Here is a 21238-nt window from a genome sequence, read left to right on the forward strand (position 1 = left end):
TCCACTGCACAAATATTTTCATTATTTATTTTTGGTCATATCATCTGGCTTCTGATTTTTGAAGCTTTATTTTCATTAGCATTAGATTTTTTTCTATTTAGACAATTGTGGAGAGTCAATGCCTGTCATTTCTTCTTTATCAGGAAAAATATCCAAAACATTGTCAAACTGGACTCACTCCTGAGTACTAGGTATATTAATTGTTTTATCTTGTCTGGAGGAATGGACATATCCATGCCATTTGATGATGGAATCTATTAAAGGGTCTGGAGGCATGTTAGATTATTTTTTGATTAGAGATTCTCATGTAATGGAACTATTTTTGGTATTTTTGGAGTGAGCCGGTATGAATTTTTTCTTTTGTGCATTTTAGAGAGAGAGAGAGAGAGAGAGAGCAAGTAAATCGTACCATTCAGGAATGTTTTAAATTATGAGAATATAAGATTAACATGTCTGAGTTCCAACAGACACTTTCTTTGCAGTCCATTTTTTTAACTTAGGAAAGTTTAACATGAGACGTTGCTGTGCTTTCTTGCATCCTGGTACAGAATGCACAGCTCAGTTTTTATTTTTGGGATCTCTTTTTCATCCTCCCATCTTTGACATGCTCAGGAACATGCATGGTGATCTCCTTCACAATTAGGACAATTTGGTGTCTTTCTCTTACAGTCCTTGTTCTAATAGTCTTTGGTAGTGTTATGTCAGGCATTACTTTTCCTGACATAACACTTGAATTGCACTGCATTATTTTTGACATTTAATGCAGTGCAGAGGGTTCAGAATGTAGAGCCTAACTGGGTAGTTTATATATCCTGTTTCCACAGATGCTGGTGGTTTAGGTATTCTGAAAGTAAGGATGATGTTCCTGGTGAGAATCAGGCGACTGGTCCTACGTATGAGTGTTCTCTTCATTGATATCACTTCTTGGTCTTTCATTTCAGAGCAGATCTATGCATCTGTGACATTGAGGAGATCCCACTTTGATTTTATTCCTTGAGGTTAGTTCAAACTTTTGCGAGGGATGAGTATTCTCACAGTGGATGCTGTGTGAAGGAGATGCATGTCTGTGTTGTTCTTTCTATATGAATATTCCCCCAAATACAGTTTCTTTAGTGATTTTGGGGATTCTGCTAACTCTTGAAACCTTTCTGGGTGAAGTGTGTTCAGGAGTGAAGTTCAGCAAATTGGGCAGGAAGCTTTGGGCCATGTCCCCATCGACTGAGACTTACTGCAACATTAGTGACCTTGCGAGCAAGTCCACTAGCCAAATGATCCTAGTCAGACCATCCAGGACTGCATGTCAAAGTAGTGCAATACTACCAGGATTCCCACTTTCCAGATGTCCATGGGTTGGACCATATGGCAAACATGGTGTTGAGGCATTGGATCACAATGGTGGTGGTCTGGAAGATAGGAGAGTAAAAAAAAGACTCAGAAGAAATATACAGTGAAGAATATGGGAAGAAAAGCATAGAAAAAGAATAAAGACAAAAAGAGCCAGTACAATAAATGTAAGGTCCTCTCTACTACAAACAGGTTCACAACATGTAGAGGACAGAGCAGGTTCTCTGAATTTAGAGTAGTTTGTGATTGGAATGCATTGCCTGAGAGTATGGTGAATCATTGAATGAGTTTAAAGCGCAGTTTGATGAGCTTTTGTGCATACCTCCCGTGATGAGTGTTTTGAATCCATGGAAGTGTGCTGATAATAACAATCACCTTTTCCCTCTTTACTAACCTAAGTTGCCTATATATTTCTTCATCACTATCCTCCACATTTCCTGGCTTATAGCAATATCTAAATAAATACCTCATCCTCTCAATCTGATCTTGATATTCATGTGTACTTTGTTATATACTGTATAAATAATCTTCCCTCAAGAAATTAATTTTCCTTATTTTTAATAATCACCCTTACTGTTATTGCTGATATTAACCACGTCACTGTCAATATGGATAAAATACACCACTCCTCTACACTTCATATCCATCATATATTTCAACGTAATATCAATAGTATTACAATTTTAATATGCACTTCAAATCCATGGTAACCTGGACGTACATATATGTCTTGGCTGGTTGGGTGGTTAAGGTATTACTCAAATTTCAGAAGGATATTTATCAACAAGTAAGACAATATCATAAATTATAACAATGCAAGGAGGGATAATGCTTGGTGGTTCAATGGATATGATCCTGATCAAATCATCACATATACACCATTTTATTCTGACCTGGTTGTTTGGATTTGACAAGTATAAATGAGAGAGAGAGAGAGAGAGAGAGAGAGAGAGATAACAAAACACAGTTGTTATGTCAGGACTATGGAATGTCAGCTATGATGATATGCAATCTGCAGAACTTGAATTTAAGAAGCAGGGTAATGTTATTATTAATATCTGAACTCCATGTAATCAAAGGATTCATCAAGAGAGGTCAATACTCTCTATACTCTGTCCTTTATACCCATTCAAAGTCAGATTAATTTATTGTTTATATCAAAGAAGAGTACAAGCATAAGTTGTATACTATGTAGTGAAAGTAAGAATTTATTGCATAAAGTAGATGTGAAAACTTGCTTCACGCATTCACACACAAAAAAAGGTAGAGACAAAAAGTTAGATCTGCATGGATATGCATTGCTTCAAAATGGCAGTGGACTCCATGCAGATCAGTGGAATTAGGAAGATCATGTTTTTTTGTCTACTGAGAACCAATGATAACACTTGACTCCACAGAAATCCCATGATAATATTATTATTTCATATTTCTTATGCTTAGCTTGCTAATTCAGATCAAATAACAATTTTGTATTAAAGTATGTTTAATGGCATAATTTCTTTGTACAGCATTTACTGTCAGTAGTAATTATTCATGAAGGTGACTGTATGGTAGCATTACTCAGATGTACAAAAGTTTCAGTGTGAATATAGTTTTGCCTAATGGGACTAGTGGAAATATTGTTATATACTTGCATGAAAAATATCATGGAACAGTCAACTGTGAAGAAGAATGATGAATATACAAGTGGTAAGCTATGCAAGAAGTATGATAAATGAAGAAACTGAAGAGAGACGAAAAGAATGATGCATCTATGAGTAGTGAAAGAAAAAGTAGAAAAAGTAGCAATGAATATTTCAACTTTCCGAATTTCTGAATATTTCAGAAATCCGTCAGAAGCAGGGAATAAATTGTAAAAAGATAATAAAAATGGAGGATATTGAGAATCCACCCACCCATATTTTAATGTCAAATATAGAAAGAAAGTTATAATTTTCAAAATTTAATAGAGAGCTTATGAGAATATAACCTTTGGCATCAGAGTTGTCTTAGTTTGAGCTACTTCAAAGAGAAGAACTCCCAAGAGCCTGTGTGGTTCCTTTTTTTTAAATAGCACAAACCATTAAGTATTTTAGTAGTAAAAATCAAGGCAATCCTGATGCCAAAGGTCATATTTTCATAAGCTGTCTGTTAAATTTCACAATGTTTCTTTTTCTTTCCATATTTGGTATTAAAATATGGATGGATCATAACATCCTCCATTTTAAATATATTTAAATATGTTCAATATTTCAGTAGTTGATTATGCAGCTACTGAGATTTCAATTTATGATGAATTTAACTTTCTGATATAGGGTTGCTGTGGTATTAAAAAAAGAGGTGTTTGCCCCCTTTGGGTTTCTGCCTGGTCTTGATGAGAATGAAAGGTTTAAAACAGTTGTCAGGCCAGTGAAACCATATTGATGCACTAATAAAAGATGACTATATGGGTTCCTGGGCAGAGTCCATGTCTTTTAAGTAGTGCAAAACAAGGCAAACCCAATGCCATAAGCTATACTCTCATAAGATACATGGTAAATTTCAAAACATAAGGTTTCTTTCTATATTTGGTGTTGAAATATGGATGGATTCATAATATCCTCCATTTTTAATATCAGCAATGTGAGAGTGTGCAGGAGGTGAACTTGATGTTAATAAGGCAGTAGAACTTGAGGATGGATGATCCCTTCTTTTGATGGAATGCTCTAGGGAAGGGATGGCCAATCTACGCACATATGGCAAAAATGGTATATTGGATGATAAGAAGTAGTGCATTGGACCCCAATGATAATAACAAAAAAAAGTAAGCCTATTTATGCAAAAAGTATTAACAAAAAACTGAAAAGAAAAGTTATTAACCAAAAACTAGAAAAGAAGCTAAAACTTAGTCATTTTTTTTTGTGATTTTATTGTTTCCTGCACATCTTTTGCACATTCACTTGTTTGATCCTAAGGCACCAATCATTAGCAACAGCAGTACTTAGCAAGTTTTTGTCAATCAGTTTACAATTGATATTCAGGCGCTATGTAGTTGTGCTTTGCACGTCTTTTCTGAACATTTGCAGTTTTGTAGTTAAAGTTATATGATGCATCTGCACTCATATGTGAAAAAATTGGCATGTAAAAGGTTGGCCACCCCTGCTCTAGGGAATTAAACACATCCCTGGTACACCTGTTTAACACGAGACTTGAAAGTCTCATATTAAACAGGTGTACCAGGGATGGAAAGAGCAAAATGTTCCACTTAACAATGAGAGGGAAATAATATGAGGCAACAATTTATAGGCCAATATGTGTGGTGAAGATGCTTGCATTCCACAGTTCAACCACCCTCCATGCAAAGAAACCACTCCTCACCCTCTTGCAACTTCCAGGGATGGCCCTTTGTCATCGCTCCTTCCCTCTGTTCCACCAAGCAAAAGAACTCCCCAGTGTCAACCCTGTAACTACCTCTCAACAGTTTAAAGTCTCAATCATATCACCTCTCCTTCCTTTCTTTTAGTGTTGCATGGTGATCAGCATTTATTTTAGAAATTATGGACTTTACAACCGTGTTATAAATAACTCTTTTCATTTCCCAACATTTCGATCTTCATATTAAGATCATCATCTGGAACATATACAAATATACAGCACAAGCTGGTTACATTACACACAGTAAACTATTGAATCAATGATCTGATCACAGGTTATTCTACTGGCATGACCTCTATTGAAAAAAAAAAATTACAAATTAATTAATTATTTAAAAACTACATCAAGCTAAATTCTATTTATGATAACATGAGCAAACATTCTTTCTTATAGATAGTTTTCTTTCAGTAACAATGATGCCCTATTTTTAGCATTACAATTGTTATTTTTGATTTAGGATCCTGGATTATATACAGTCCTGTTTATAGTTACTCTTAGAGAGGAAGGTTCTGTGGGTCAAAGATGTGCCTTCCATATGTTTGGGATTTTTAGACCATCATTATTATTCAGATTGGGGGTGCTTGATAATAATCTCACAGGCTTCCTTAAATTTGTGTTCATACCATGTTTTAGTGTGATGTAAACAACTGGTGCTTTTCCAGTCAATTCTGTGCAAGGTGTTCAAGGGCATGATCAGAAAGGCCAGCTTCACCATAATTATTATATTTAATGTGTTGTTTATGTTCTTTTTTGTCTGATAGGAATTGTGCGTCCTGTTTCCCCTATATATGGTATATTACAGGTGCGATAAATACGGTATACTCGAGGGTAAGTCTTTGGATGAGTTGAGTAAGCTTTTTAATTTTGCAGAAGGTTTAAAGGTGGCTTTGAGGTTGTATTTTTGTAGTATTCTGTTTAGGTTATAGTTTTATTGCAGTCTGGTTTATCTTTGTTTTTTATTGAGGTCTTGTAGAGAATTTTGTTATTAGTGTTTTGGCTGCAACCATTTTTTTAGAAAAGTATTGCTGATAACTTTAAATTCGACTTTCAGTGCATGTTCATTGGAGCAGATCTTCAAAGTCCTGTTTTTCAGAGTATTAATGACACCTAGTTTTTGTGTTGGGTGGTGGTAGGAGTTTATGCGTATACATTGGCCAGTATGTGTCAGTTTCCAGTAAACAGCGAAGGAAAGATTGCCAGAAGGAAGACGTGTGACAAGTGTATCTAGAAACAGAAGTGTGTTCTGTTTTTCAATCTCAATTGTGAATTGTATGTGTTTGTGTTGTTTGTTTAGTTGGCTAAGGAAAGTGTCTAGTGTCTGGCGGCCATGGGACCAGATCGCGAAAACATTGTCAATGTACCTAAACCAGACTTTGGGTTTTAAAGGAGAGGAATCTAGAGCATGTTGCTCAAAATGTTCCATATAAAAGTTAGCAATAGGGGGTTATAGTGGCAAGCTGCAGAAGGCAAGTGACTGTGCCTTCTTTTTGTAGGTAGAAAGCATTTTGCCATACAAAATAAGCAGAACATAATATATGCGCAAAGAGCGCCGTGATATCTGGGGGGAATTTGTTCTGTAAAAGAAGGATTGTGTCATTGATTGGGACATTCGTAAAGAGGGCAGAGACGTCAAAACTGACTAATAAATCATCTTTTTCTAACATAATGTCTTCGATTATGTTTATGAAGTGTTGTGTGTTTCTGATATAGGAAGGGGAATGACCTACCAACTCCTTGAGTGTTGCCGCTAATTTCTTGGCTAGGTGATAATTTGGGCTATCCATCCCTTCGACTACAGCTAGAGTGGCGTGTTTTGTTTGTGTATTTTTGGTAGACCGTAAATTCTTGGGGAATGAGCGTAGTGCGAAAGTAGTTTTTCGACCATATCTTCAGGCCATGTAGTAATTGATTTAAGTAGTTTCTCTGCTTCTTTTTTATTCTATTGGTTGGGACGTAGTTAACGAGTTGGTATGTATTATTTGTCCAAAACTAGCAAATTAATTTTTTCTAAATAAGTGGTTTGGTTTAGAATAACGGTTTATTTGTAATATTGAAAGAGGCTTAAGATTCATCCTAAATAACATAGCAGACAAAATACGTTTAGAAACTGCCAACATTTTAAATATAAATCATAACAAAACAATAACAATCAACTTAACAAAACACGAATTAATAGCAGTGAAATCATTAAAATAAAATTCGAACATCGTAATAACTAGAGCCAATGAAGGAAGTGCCACCGTCTCAAAGAGCCCATCGGGTTTATTTAAAGGCCAGTAGGTCACTGTTAAATTATCAGCTACAAGAAGCAAAGAAATCTCTTGTCCTTTTGAATGAAGAAATAGTAGATATCAAGAACACTATAGAACCAGTATTAGAGACTGAAAATTTTAACACCATTTTACGCATATCTTCGATGTCATACCGAAAGGTTTTTAATGCTTACTGTGATAGATTAAAACGCAAGTTTGATTCGCTGGTGAGCCACCCCAAATCTAGCAATATTGTCAGTGATACAGATAGAGTAGTGATCAATGTGTCTGGCCACCCGCTAACAGACAGCAAACGTTTTGTTCTGTCAAGCTGGGCAAGAGCGTGGTTGACAAGGGTGTTAGAGCTAGGTTTTTTACTTGGAGAGTGGTGAATGAGTGAAATAAGCTTCCAGAGTCTGTTGTGGGTGCTACGACCGTGAATGAGTTCAAGGCAAGATATGATAGATACTGTGTAAATGTTGAATAGTTGTTCCAGACATGATGTTAGGGCCTCCCTCGATGAGTCTGTCGACTCCTTGGAGTTTCCCGGAACAATAATAATAATAATAATAATAATAATAAAAAAGGTCATAACTTTGCAGTTGCTCTGAATAAGGTACCTATAATAGATTTTTTCCATAGCATAGACAGAAGTATTCGATCCTTATCCCAAAAAACAGCTAACTGGACAAGATTTGAGTGTGCAAAAATTCTTTTTAATGTCAAGCCTCCTCGGCCAAGCCTATCGTACGCTGAACAAAAAGTACTGAAATCGCAGAAGAATAACAAGAACCTAATTATTACAAAAGCTGATAAAGGGAAGACTGTAGTTTCAAGACAGAAGAGAATAAGAGAGAAAAATGTCACTGTTAATCTGCGACTATTCGACTTATAGGCCCCTCACTTCAGATCTTACCGTTAGTCAAATAAAAAGACTCAATGATCTTATAGAAAAAATATCAATATGGGATGAAGTTAAAAAGAAAACACTAAAGACCTCCTTCGAGCGCCAACCGAGATTATATGGTCTTTCAAAAGTACATAAGCCAGGAATTCCATTAAGACCTGTTGTAGACTGTATAGGTTGTCCCACTTACAAAACATCTGTCCAATTTATTCACTTCTTTAACTAGAAGAACTGCTACGTGTATAAAAAATTCTGTGGATTTCAGAAATAAAATTTCCGATCTGCATCTAGACGATTCGAAGATTATGATTAGTCTAGATCAGGGATGCACAAACTTGTTAAGGCCGAGGGGCCACATAGTTCCACTGTTACTTATGGGAGGGCTGCCAAAAAAAAAAACTTGAAAGTTATCTACCATATATTGTTTATTTTATTTATACCTATCATAATTGTTACAAAAAAGGTAATAAAAAGTAAGTGAATTTAATTTGATGCGTGACATTGCATTGATTTCACAATTGTTTTGATATTTGGTTCGAGTTTTGTAGTAGTCAACCGCAAAATTGATTCTAAATTTTCATTAGTCAAATGGTTCCTATTTTTCGATTTGTTAATATTCATGACTGAAAAAGTTTGTTCACAAATATATGTTGAGCCAAAGAGGCTTGCACATTTTAATGCATTATCTAGCAACCATTTATAATTGTTTTTATCAACACAACAATAGAAGTTTAATAAATTGCCTTCGTTAAATTTATTTCACAGGCTCTCATCGTTTTAAATGTTGATGAGTTCAAGCTGTGCTGATTCGGGTGCATTTTCGGGCAAAATGGCAAAAGGATTGCTAAATAAATCTAGCAACGGTTTCACTTTTTTAAAATCAGAAAACCGATCTTTGAAGGCTGATATCAAGTTATCAATCTTTTCAACATACACAGTTTTGAAGTTGACACTGAACTTTTCAGAAACTTTCTTATAATTAGAAAAATGGATGTAATTCCCTGACTTCAATTGGATTTGAAATAGATTTAACTTGCACTGAAAAGACAAAATGTGGCCGTAAAGTTGAGTAACCAATTGATTTTTGCCCTGAAGTCACGTATTTAACGTATTTAAATGATTAGTAATGTCAACCAGAAAGGCTAAGTCACATAACCAATCCGGATTTTTTATGACAGGAACGTTTTTGTTTTTTTCAGTCATGAAGATTTCAATTTCATTGATTAAATTTAGGAACCGCTCCAATGTTTGTCCACGACTCAGCCACCTCACTTCTGTGTAAAAAATTAAGATACCATATTCACTTTCAATATCTTCAAGAAACTTTTTAAATTGTCGGTGATTAAGGCCATGGGATTTTATAAAATTAATCGTTGAAACCACAACTTCCATGGCATGTTCAAATTTAAGTTTCTTAGGGCACAAGCTCTCCTGGTGGATTATACAGTGGAATTGTATCAACTCATCATCGTGCCGTCCCAAATGCTGTTTCAATAATGTTACCAATCCAGAATTAGCTCCTATCATGGAAGGAGCTCCGTCAGTCGTGATACCTGATAATTTTGTCAGATCTAAATCAATTTTGGAACACTGTTCCAAAAGTCCAGTGAACATGTCATTACCTTTCGTTTGATCTGACAATGAACTCATTCCAATCAGCTCCTCACTTACCTCAAACTCTTGCGTTATTCCACGTGCAAATATTAACAACTGGGCTGTGGAAGTAATGTCAGTTGATTCATCAATAGCTAATGAAAAATAGGCAAATTTCTTTAAATAAGATGCTAATTGGTCCTTTACATTTTCCGACATTGTAGTAATTCTTCTTTGCACAGTCATCCTGTTTAACTGAATTTTCTCGACATTTTTGGCTGATTCAGGACAAATTTTTTAGCAGCTACCTCAAGGCAAGGCAACCACAATCCGGTGTAAGAGTGGGGCTAGTATAAGTAATTGCAGCATGCAACACAAGACTAAAGTCCTAATAGGGCACCATCTAGGTAAAAAAAAAAAAAAGTTCAAAGTTTTGAAATAGTAGTCCAAATAATAGTCTAGGTTTGAAAAAAATAAAATAGAATAAAATAAAAGTAATAAATATTAATTTGGTCTTAGGATGACTGTCTCTCAAATCTCTGGTAGATTTATACAGCCATACTTGTTAAGGTTTGGAGTATGTTTTAAGGTTTCTGTTGATTCTAGGAACAACCTCTCTGACTTGTAGATGCTTCTGTGCATTACTTTTGTTTCTTTCCAATTGATCCTGTGTGCAGGGGTATCCAAAGCATGGTCTCCCAGACCCGACTTGCCATAGCGAAAGGGTCGTATATATTTTTTGTGTTCACTAAGGCGGATGTCGACAATTCTTCCTGTCTGTCTGTAGTAGGCTTGATGGCAAGGGCATTTCATATACTCCTGGATGTGATAAAGGAGTGCATTTATCCTTAGGTGAACGGATGAGAGTTGCTAATTTTACATAAGGTTTAAATACTGTGCGCAGTTGGTGTTTATTAAGCACCCTAGATATCTTTTCAGATGTGCCTTTAATGTACAGTATGGTGATAGTTTTCGGTTTATAGAAAACCCACACATACCCCCTGTATGTGTGGATACTTACACAAACAATCACACCATCACCCTTCTCAACAATATGGTATCTTAAAAACACTAACCCATAGAGCTCGAGCAATCTGTTCCAATGACATTGCTCTCACTGCTGAACTTTCTCACCTACGTCACACCTTCTTAACAAATGGTTATAATCCCCATAAGATAGATAACATACTAAATGCTACCCAGAAATCCCCTCTATCTACCACAGAAGACTACAACAAAACTATCACCATCCCATACATTAAAGGCACATCCGAAAAGATATCTAGGGTGCTTAGCAAACACCAACTGCACACAGTATTTACCTTATGTAAAATTAGCAACTCTCATCTGTTCACCTAAGGACAAATGCACTCCTTTATCACATCCAGGAGTACCCTATGAAGTGCCCTGTTCTTGCCATCAGGCCTACTACGGACAGACAGGAAGAACTGTGGACATCCGCCTCAGTGAACACAAAAAATATATATACGACACTTTCGCTATGGCGAGTTGGGTCTGGAAGACCATGCATTGGATACCCCTGAACACAGGATCAATTGGAAAGAAACAAAAGTAATGCACAGAAACTTCTACAAGTCAGAGAGGTTTGTTCCTGGAATCAACAGAAGCCTTAAAACATACTTCAAACCTTAACAAGTATGGCTGTATAAATCTACCAAAGATTTGGGAGACAGTTGTCCTAAGACCAAATTAATCTTTATTACTTTTATTTTATTCTATTTTATTTTTTTCAAACTTTCTAGGACTATTATTTGGACTACTATTTCAAAACTTTGAACTATTTTTTTTAAATTTTTTTTTTTACCTAGATGGTGCCCTATTAGGATTTTAGTCTTGTGTTGTACGCTGTAATTACGTATACTAGTCCCACTGTTACACCGGATTGTGGTTGGCTTGCATTTGTAACAAACTTTATGTTGTGTGCTCTGAAGATGCTGGATATAATACCAGTGGAATATTAACTTTTAAGTTAATAAATAGTTATTTTCTTATCCATCTGTGTTCATATCAAGGCACATCCGAAAAGATATATAAATGTGTATAATTTATATATGAGGATAATAAAGATAAATGATCTGAATCAATTTAAAAACAGAAATAATAACTGATAAATCTGATCAAATTTGCCAGTGTACAGGGCTCAAACAGATTCTGAATGTGAAGACGACAGTGACTGAGCTCACTGACAAGGGTAGTTGATTAAAATATGAATGATGGTTAGCCAGCATCACATAACTCACACATAGGCATGCCATTACCCTACAATAGGAAGGAGCATGTAAGATGACTGACCTATGCAAAGCAAAAGGGTGTGAGTAGGGGAGTGAGAGGCAGGTTTTATTCATGCAGAGTTGTAAATGATTGGAATGCCTTGCCTGAGAGTGTGGTGTCTGCAAGGAGTTTGAGTGTGTTTAAGACACAGTATGATGAGCTGTGTGTGTGTGTGTGTGTGTGATAAAGGGACCTCCCAGATGAGTCCAGACTCCATGAGGTCTTGGGAGTAATAATAATAATACAGACTGGCCTGTAGTTGGAGGCTTCTGTCTTAGAACCATTCTTGTAAAGTGATATTATTTTGCCTTCTTTCAACTCCTTAGGAACAATACCAACTGCAAAACTTTCATTAAATAACCAAATCAAGGGCACAGCCAACTGTGGTGCACCTTCCTTAAGAATATATGGTGATATGTCATCCATTCCCGAAACGTTATTAACATCTAACCCAACCAACATCTGATACACCTCTGTTACTTTCACTTCCAATTCTCCTAATACTTGCCTCTCTTTTATATATTGCACGGCATCATTTACACCAGTATGATATACGCTGATAAATGCTCATTCAATAATTCCACTATATTCTTTGCAGCTGTTATTCTGCTGCCATTACTATCCACCAATGTTAATCTGCCATAATTATTCTTCTTCTTGCTTGCCATGTAGCAGAAAAATGCCCTTGAATTAACTTGGCCTGACCAGCAATCTCCTCTCATACGGCACCTTTTCTTTCTTTACCATGCTAGTCACCTTCCTTGCCTACACTTTCTCCTCTTAATGTATCCGAGTACCAACTGTTTTGTACCTCTTCCATTCCATTTTCTTTTCCAACACAGCTTGCTTGATTTCACTGATCAATCATTTAACTCTTACTCTGTTTACTCGCTTACTTAACCCTTGGTATCCAGTTATGTGTTTTTTATGTCAGATACCATCTCGTGAAATTCCATGCACTGTCAACATTTTTTCTGCTCAGCTCATCTACCCAATGTACTGATGCTGACTGACTACAGAGCTTCCCATAATCACCTGTTTTATACTTCCACATGTATCCATTTTTGGTAGTAACCTTTTTTTGTTTCATCACTTCCCAAACAAGTATCTCATGATCACTCTCACCAACTGACAGCAGTGTCAACACTTCATTAACAACTACAACTTGAAGTTATCACCAAATCCAACACACTAAAGCCTCTAGTTGAGTCAATCACATGATGCTTAACATGTTCGCTAGCACGTTCCTCGGGCATAGTTTGTTACCGTACGCCTAGCAATTTCACTTCTTCAAGGTCAGTACGAGCAATCTCGTTGCCAGTGGTAATCGACATACGAGTATATTCGTAGTTGGCTTGTGAGGCTCATATACCAACTACGAGTATACACACTTTCACTACTATGCTCTGCATGCCAATCAATTTCACTTCTTCAAGGTCAGTATGAGTAATCTCATTGCCGGCAGTAAGCATCATATGAGTATATTCGTAGTTGGCAGCGAACGTGTTAAGATACTTATCTCTCAGAAATTCTACAAACTCGCTCTCCTTGTTCTCCTCGCTCTCCAAGTAGAAAATGATAAGTAGAATCTTATCATTTTCTACATTAAATTCTTAACGCTGTGCCTTCTATGAAAAGGACAGAATTTCTAAATGCCCAACTCCATGGATTTCATTTGAACCAATTCAAATGAAATCCATCAGCTTTAAACCATTCCACTTTCCCTTGAAATTCACTCCACAGATTATCAGTGCTGGTTCTTCAGTCAAATGTATTATTAAAAAAGGTTGGTATGATTTGCTACCTCTGATGTTTTTGGCTTCTTTATTTTAATTTTGGCTTATCTTTCAATTGTTTCTAGACATACTCAACGCTTGATAAGAGACCCTTTGATAAACTAGAGGATGAAAAACTATTTTTGAGAATGAATATTCTCAAACTCCATTTGAGAATATTCATTCTCAAATGGAGTTTGATTCATTGTCAGAGCTCTCCACTCAATTTCCATTAAGCAATGACCCTTCCAGGAAAGCCTACTAGCTGTGAGCTAGTGATTTAGCAGGACTGCTCGTTTTGTTGAAGCAGAGACCAAAGTAGTGCGAGACTTTTTATTATTATTGTTTTTTGTGTCTCCCCCCCCACCCTTGAGAGATTTATTTGTAAATCTATAGTACATTCGTACTATGAGTGGGCTAAGGATTTTTTTTTCTTTCTATTGTATAGATTTTATATATATATATATATATATATATATATATATATTTTTTTTTTTTTTTAAATTTTATTTATTTATTTTTTTTTTGCATTTTATTCATTTTTCTTCAATCTAATCTGAAAACCCTGCTCTAAAGACCAAACATGGAAAACATTTTCAAGCCATTTCAGGTCTACTGCAAGTGGGGAGGTGGTCTCATACTGAGTAATGATATTTATCTTCCACCTAAAGACAATAACAAACATCCATGCTCAAGGCAGGATTCGAACCTGCAGCTTGTTGTTTGGGTAGTAGATACACTAACCACTCCCAAACAGGCCAGTGACTACCAGGATCCCTCTTTCCTGATGTCCATGGGTACCACTGTACAGCAAAAACAGTGGCAAGACATTGGATCCTAGTGATGATGGTCTGGAAAATAGGATATTAAAAAAAAAAAAAAGATTCACGAGAAGTAGAACAAAGAAAGTGAGAGCAAAAGCATAGTACGAGAATAAGGATCAAAAAGACTAGTCGCTTAACCAGAAGGTTCCTCTCCACCAAAAACAGATCTTTCACATGGAGTTGTCTGTTGATTTTATGTAGATCATGTATAGATATATATAGTAATTCCTCAATTATCTGTCTGCAGTGCCAACTCAGTTTACTTGTTTAACAGAATGATATTAACTGAAGCTACAGTTACTTTGTGCTCTATCAGAAGTCAACTGACACACTAACCCATTCCAGGGTTAGATAGTCCAAGGTTTGGTTATTTGAATGGGAGATTATTAAGAGATTACTGTGTATACACATATAATCTCTTAATAATCTCCCATTCAAACACACACACACATATATATAAAGGCAGGTTTAGTAAACTCAAGATATATATATATAAAGTAGATTAAATGACTGGAAGCCCATTTCGACTTCCACTCATTTAATCTACTTCAAATATGTCCCTCAGCTGAGTAAATCCATTATATCATATATGTATATAAAAGCAAGTTTAGTGAACTCAAGAAGATAAACATGCTTGTTCAGAACAAGTCGGAAGTGTTCACAAGTCAACTCTCAAGTGTTGACAGTTGACTTGTCTAAGCAATACTAGCTATATGATTTAATTAGTTTTAGTAAATTAATTAATACTTACTTGGCATCAGGATCATATTCTGACCATAAACGAACAAACTCATCTAGATGATGAGGTCCAAGAATAGACCAATCACGAGTTAGATAATCAAAATTATCCATAATGACAGCAACAAACAAGTTGATAATCTAAAGAAGAGGGATGAGTGAATAAGATAAAATGAACTCTTAAAGTTCATGACAAATACTTCCTTAAGTATTCAGAATTATAACCTAAATGTTAGTTTTCTATTATTATTAGCATCAGATCTGTATAGACAAAGATAATGCTTATCTACCCATGCCTTAAATTCAATCACTAATTTTTCTACACTTGCCACACACTCTAATGCAGTGCATTGCAATCCACAATCACTTCTTCATGCTCCTGACATGCCTGCTCAGAGCCTTCTTCATACATCTTCAAGGGATGGCCTTTTGTTCTACTCATCTCGCTCTGTTCTTTGAAAAATCTCTTTACAATGGCATTTCCTCAATGTCTTCATACCCAATGTTCCAGAGTTCTCCCAACAATCTCAGTAACACTTTTCTTTCTGCAACCATCTTGAAACTTCTTTATCATCTTGATCAAATCTGCACAAAGTAATCCATATACTACATGATCAAAATTTTACACAGTGGAATCACTTATCCTTTATTTCAACATTTCAATGTCCTCTTCATTATTGCCATAATCCATTATATTATGCTTGTAGTTCTAGGAACATGAACTCTAAATTTCAGGTACTTGTTCACCACCATCCCAGACCATTTATTTCCACTCCTTCAAGACATATGCATCAATTGTTAACATGAAGATGCCAAGAAATTATATTCTTGGTTTATCCTTATTATTATTACGTGACACCTCCAGGGAATCCAAAGACTCATCGAGGGAGGGCACCTACTCTACAACAACTCTCTGTCTCCAACACTCAAATCCACCAACTACAACTACACCAACGTCATCTACCGGCCATACCACCACCACTAGTATTTCCATAGACAATCACAAACATTCCATGCCCATAGTGGGATTTGAACCCACAGCCTTTTGGTTGGAGAGTAGATATGCCAACTACTTGGTCTACCAGGCTGGTAAGTAAGGAAAGCATAAGCAAAAGTGTACACACGGCCGAATCAACACCTCCTTGGGCCCTGGGCGGGAAGAGAAATGTGAGGCCCCCATTACATTTCCTAATGTTCAGTAATAATAACAATAATAAGATACTCACCTTATATCAAGATAAGATATAAGTTCTTTCCTCATAGCATTTTCATAAAATACTTTGCATCAAGTTATATTAGGGTTATGTAATATTTTAACCGTCCCATGTCGAGCATTGAAAATTTGTTTGGTTTCTCTATTTTAAAGAACGGGGGCCCCAAAAGATCGGACCCCGGTGGCCGGGTTCGCTATTACCTTAAAACGGCCCTGAGTGTACATACTGTAAGCAAAGCATAAGCAATAAATGTATACAAAGTGTACACTTATCCAAGTGAAAGCAAACAAAGTTTGTGCATGAAGTATTTTCATGCACATTATTTGCCTTAGTATCCCATAATGCTAAGCATTATGGGAAGGACCACTACCAGACTGGTTCTGACCTTTATTGAGGTCTCATCAGTGGGAGCCAGACCCAGAAGTAATACCTAGGTTGAAGTAATGCAGAATTCTTATATTTTCCATATACAAGTATAGTGAAAAGATGCCACACCTTATTATTAAAATACTTTGGATTAGAGCTAGTTGTTGAAAGTTTTTCCACTTGGTTATAAATTAAATTAAAGATGCCAAGATATGCTGTGCCTGGACACAGATCACAGCAGTATATATGGCAAATGATTAGCAGGACAATCGCAAACATCCATGCCCCTAGCAGGATTTGAACCTGCTGCCTCTTGGCTAGAAAGTGGATATGCTAACCACTCATCCAACCATGCTGGCAATTAAATAATTAAATAATTTAACCCCTCCCATATTTCATCTTGGTCACTGAGACATCGTGAGGGGAAACAATATTAAAATTACAAAAATGCACAGAAATTTGCACAAACATTAAGTGGAAAAGATTAGACTGGAAGCCTAAATTCCAGGGGCCCTCAGTAGTGGATTTGTGCTGTCATTTCTGGCCTGGTTGGCCGAGTGGTTAGCATATCCACTCTCCAGCCAAAAGGCTGCGGGTTCAAATTCTGCCGTGGGCATGGATGTTTGTAAATTGTCTGTGAAAATACTAGTGGTAGTGGTCAGCAGTAGATGGCATTGGTGTAGATGATGAAGGTAGTTGCAGTTGATGGATTGGTGGAGACAGAGTCGTAGAGTAGGTCCCCTCCCTCGATGAGTCTTTGGACTCCCTGGAGATGTTACGTAATAATAATAATAATTAAGTGGAGCCACTCCTGGAGTGATTCAGGTAAAGAATTATGAGTTCAATAATGATCATTTAGTGTCACTCAGTGAGATTTAGAGTGATCTTGTAGATCACTCAGAGTTTTTGGAATGGCATCCCTGCACTTTAACACATCTTGATAAAGGTTGAAACAAGTCTGGGTATGTATAATGCTAAGCATTATACACACCCAAAAGAATGTTGCTTGGCATTATGGGTTACTAATGCAAATAACGTGAAGTCATTAGCCTCTATATACAAGTAACTTAGTCGTGAAACTTCATACATAAACTTTGTTTGCTTATACGCGTGGATAGGCTTATGTGTTCGTCAGACTTGTTGTAATAAGTTTCACGGTATAATAAGAACACAGATGGTTAAGAAAATAACTATTTATTAACTTAAAAGCTAATATTTCACTGGTATTATATCCAGTGAAATATTAGCTTTTAAGTTAATAAATAGTTATTTTCTTAACCATCTGTGTTCTTATTATACCGTGAAACCTATTACAACATTTGTTTGCTTATATTTATATAAAATGATAAACCAAGAATATAATTTCTTGGCATCTTTAATTTAATTTATAATCAAGTGGAAAAACTTTCAGCATCAATTGTATATGCTACATGAAATCCTTTCCCTCCTTCAATGTTGCAAACCATAAGCACTGCAGCTTTGAAGTGGTCGTAGCATTAGACCTCAAATCCTCCAGACGAATGCAGCGGAGCAATATCTGCACTCATTATAGCTCCCCAGTTTTGCACCATCTGTAAACAACTGTATATATTCAGACAAAACTTGGTGGTATCTACTATACAGGTCATCTCAATATGTAACTCATTCATCCCAATTTATATAACAAGTTGTCAAGTATGAAATCTATAAACTTCTTTTGTGAAATTGAAACATACTACTGCATCTTCTTTGTTCCACACACGTCACTCTGCTGTATTACAAAAAGTACACCCTCTCCTTAACAAAAACCATAAAACCATGCTAATTTTCATAGAATCATAGTCTGTTTGACTAATCTCTTCTCATAATCTGATTTTGCCTTCCTTACAATGCTGGTCACTTTTCTTGCCTGATCTTTGTACTGTTCATGAGTTAGATGGTCACCTTTCTCCTCGTATACCTTTCACACTTTTGCAGCTCATGCTTAATGATGCTATTCATCCATCTAACTCCTACCTGATTTACCCTCCTGACCTTGGGTATATAGTGTAATATTGCTTTCTCATAAAATTATTAACTGGAATTTCCACATATTTTGCCATCTCATGACAAGACCTCACGATCCTTTTCTCCAATTGGAGGCATTGCAGCCACCTTAGATATGGACAGGTCTTCTGATTCTATAACAATATGTAACTTCTGGTTTTCAGAAAGATGAAGAGATGTTGGAAAGGGTCCAAAGGCGACTGACTAAGGTAGTTTCTGACCTCTGGAATGTCAAATATGAGGAAAGATTGAGAAGATGCAATTTGCAGAGTCTGGTGAACAGGAAGAAAAGGGGAGATATGATAGAGACCTACAAGTTGGTAAGAGGTTATTATAGGATCAATGCTGGAGAAGTTCTACAGAAAATAGTGGGAGATCGGGGGAGAACCAGAGGTTATTCCTGGAAAATGTATAAAGATGGTGCAAGTAGGAGAGTGAGAGGCAGGTTTTTCTTGTGCAGAGTTGTAAATGATTGGAATGCCTTGCCCGAGAGTGTGGTGTCTGCAAGGAGTTTGAATGTGTTGAAGGCACGGTACGATGAGCTGTGTGTGTGATAAAAGGACCTCCCAGATGAGTCTTTGACTCCACGAGGTCTTGGGGTAATAATAATAATAATAATAATAATAATAATAATAATAATAACAACAAGATCCAACACCATTGTACTCCAAGTCCCCTATATCATTATCTGCTTCAAGTAATTATATCTCAGTAAGTGTATAAATTCTACTTTCTTCCTGTAATGTGATCATTCCTCCTTCCAATCTACGCTCTGAAGTTGAATTCCCCAATAATAATTATTTGACTTGCACTCATTGTATTAATATGCTAATGCATGTCTTCCATATTCTAGGGTGGTCTGAAAAGTTGTCGGCCTAATAATGAAAAAACGAAATTATAATTTCAAAATTATTTTTATTTTTCAACATAATCTCCCTTAAGACTAATACATGTATTCTAGTGATGCTCCAGCACCATTATCCCATCCCTGTAGTGGTTCTCAGTAAGATCGGAAAAATACTCCCTCTACAGCTGCAATCACCTCTTGATTTGAAGAAAAATGCTGACCAGCGAGGAAGAGTTATAGTTTTGGGAAGAGACAGTAGTCAGAGAGCCACATCTGAGGAAAAGGGTGGATGTTCTAACAATTCATAGCAAAGATCCCTTAATTTTCGCATTGCCAAAACATCTTTGTGGCCAGGTGCATTGTACTGATGAAAGATGATTTTTTTCCTTCTGCAAACCAGGTGTTTCCTCATGAATTTTTTCGTCTAGTCTGGTTAAAAGAATGGAATAATATTCCCTGGTTATTGTTTTACCCTTTACAAGACAATTCACCAAATCCAACACATTAACCACGCTACCAGCCAAAACGTCTATAGATGTCAAGGTTATCATGGATGCGAAGTGCATATTAAAATTCTAATACCATTGATATTGCATTGAAATATACAATGGATACGAAGCGTATGAGGATGCGTATTTGATCCATAATGGCCGGTAAGGTGGTTAAAGCCTCTAGTTGCTTCTGTCAAATACTGCTTAACATATTTATCTCTCAGAAATTCAACAAATCATTCTCCTTGTTCCCATCCATTATCTCCTCCTTCATTTCTATATTCCTGTAATTAGTCTCGCATGAGTTCTTTTTACATGCCCAACTAATTTGCCTAAACATTTCATAATCAGTATTCTTTGCATTATCTGGCCTATAACAGCATCCTATTGGATATACTAACCTGAGGGAGTGCTGTTACTATCAACTAGTAACAGCACTCCCCCCACCCCCCTCCTCTATTCACATTTAAATCCTTCTAGAAAATTACACATCCTTCTATTTCCGACATCACATCCTCCTCAGACAACCAAGTTTCTCTTATTCCAATTATCTTTGGGGATACTGACTCAATCAATGCAATAAACTAAGCTCTCTTGTTTTGAATATCCTTGCATTTGTGTGCAATCATAACAATCCCTGTGTCGTTGAGGCCATTCTCCCAGCACCAACGTTCTCTATTCTAGCTTCTATACCACCTCTCTCTTTGGTCTGACCACTCTGTTTCCCTGATCCTGACTTCGATTTCCATTTCTAAGTGTCTCATCCTCACCTTTATGCATTCTATCACTTTTTGTTACTGCAACCTTATGTCCATTTTCCTCCTATTGTACAATATGTTTAGTTGTGCTATCCTGCTTCACAAGTAGAGTCTGATCATTCACTACATTAACTTCTTGACTCTGTGCCTTCTCAGAAAACAATAGCCTTTCTAAATGGCCTTTCTAAACACCAAATCCATTCAAATGCAATTTGTCAACTTTAAACCATTCCAACTTTCATTCAAATTCACTTCACCAATTTACAAATTGAATCCCCTTTGCCTCACACAACTCAGCATCTTACTATGCATTATCTCTGCTCTCCTTCTCAATTCACTGTTGTCATATCTGGGCAACATGCCTACAACATTTACAACACTATTATTCTTTACCTGCTGCAGCTACTTCCTCGAGTGTG

At 36.4% G+C, this 21238-nt stretch overlaps 1 protein-coding gene across 1 annotated transcript in view; it reads right to left on the reverse strand.

Annotated features, from left to right (window-relative positions):
• Nucleotides 1–21238, reverse strand: part of LOC150110163 (muscle calcium channel subunit alpha-1-like) — a 1246847-nt gene that overhangs the window by 280378 nt on the left and 945231 nt on the right. Inside the window, exon 36 of the mRNA XM_090391329.1 lies at nucleotides 15132–15259. Within this exon, the coding sequence (XP_090247455.1) occupies nucleotides 15132–15259 (128 nt within the window). The remainder of the gene's footprint in view (nucleotides 1–15131; nucleotides 15260–21238) is intronic.

This window comes from Typopeltis vanoorti, chromosome 1 (assembly GCF_054136105.1).
Source record: "Typopeltis vanoorti isolate ZY-2024b chromosome 1, IOZ_Tvanoo_1.0, whole genome shotgun sequence".
In the NCBI taxonomy this organism is placed as follows: Eukaryota; Metazoa; Arthropoda; class Arachnida; order Uropygi; family Thelyphonidae; genus Typopeltis; species Typopeltis vanoorti.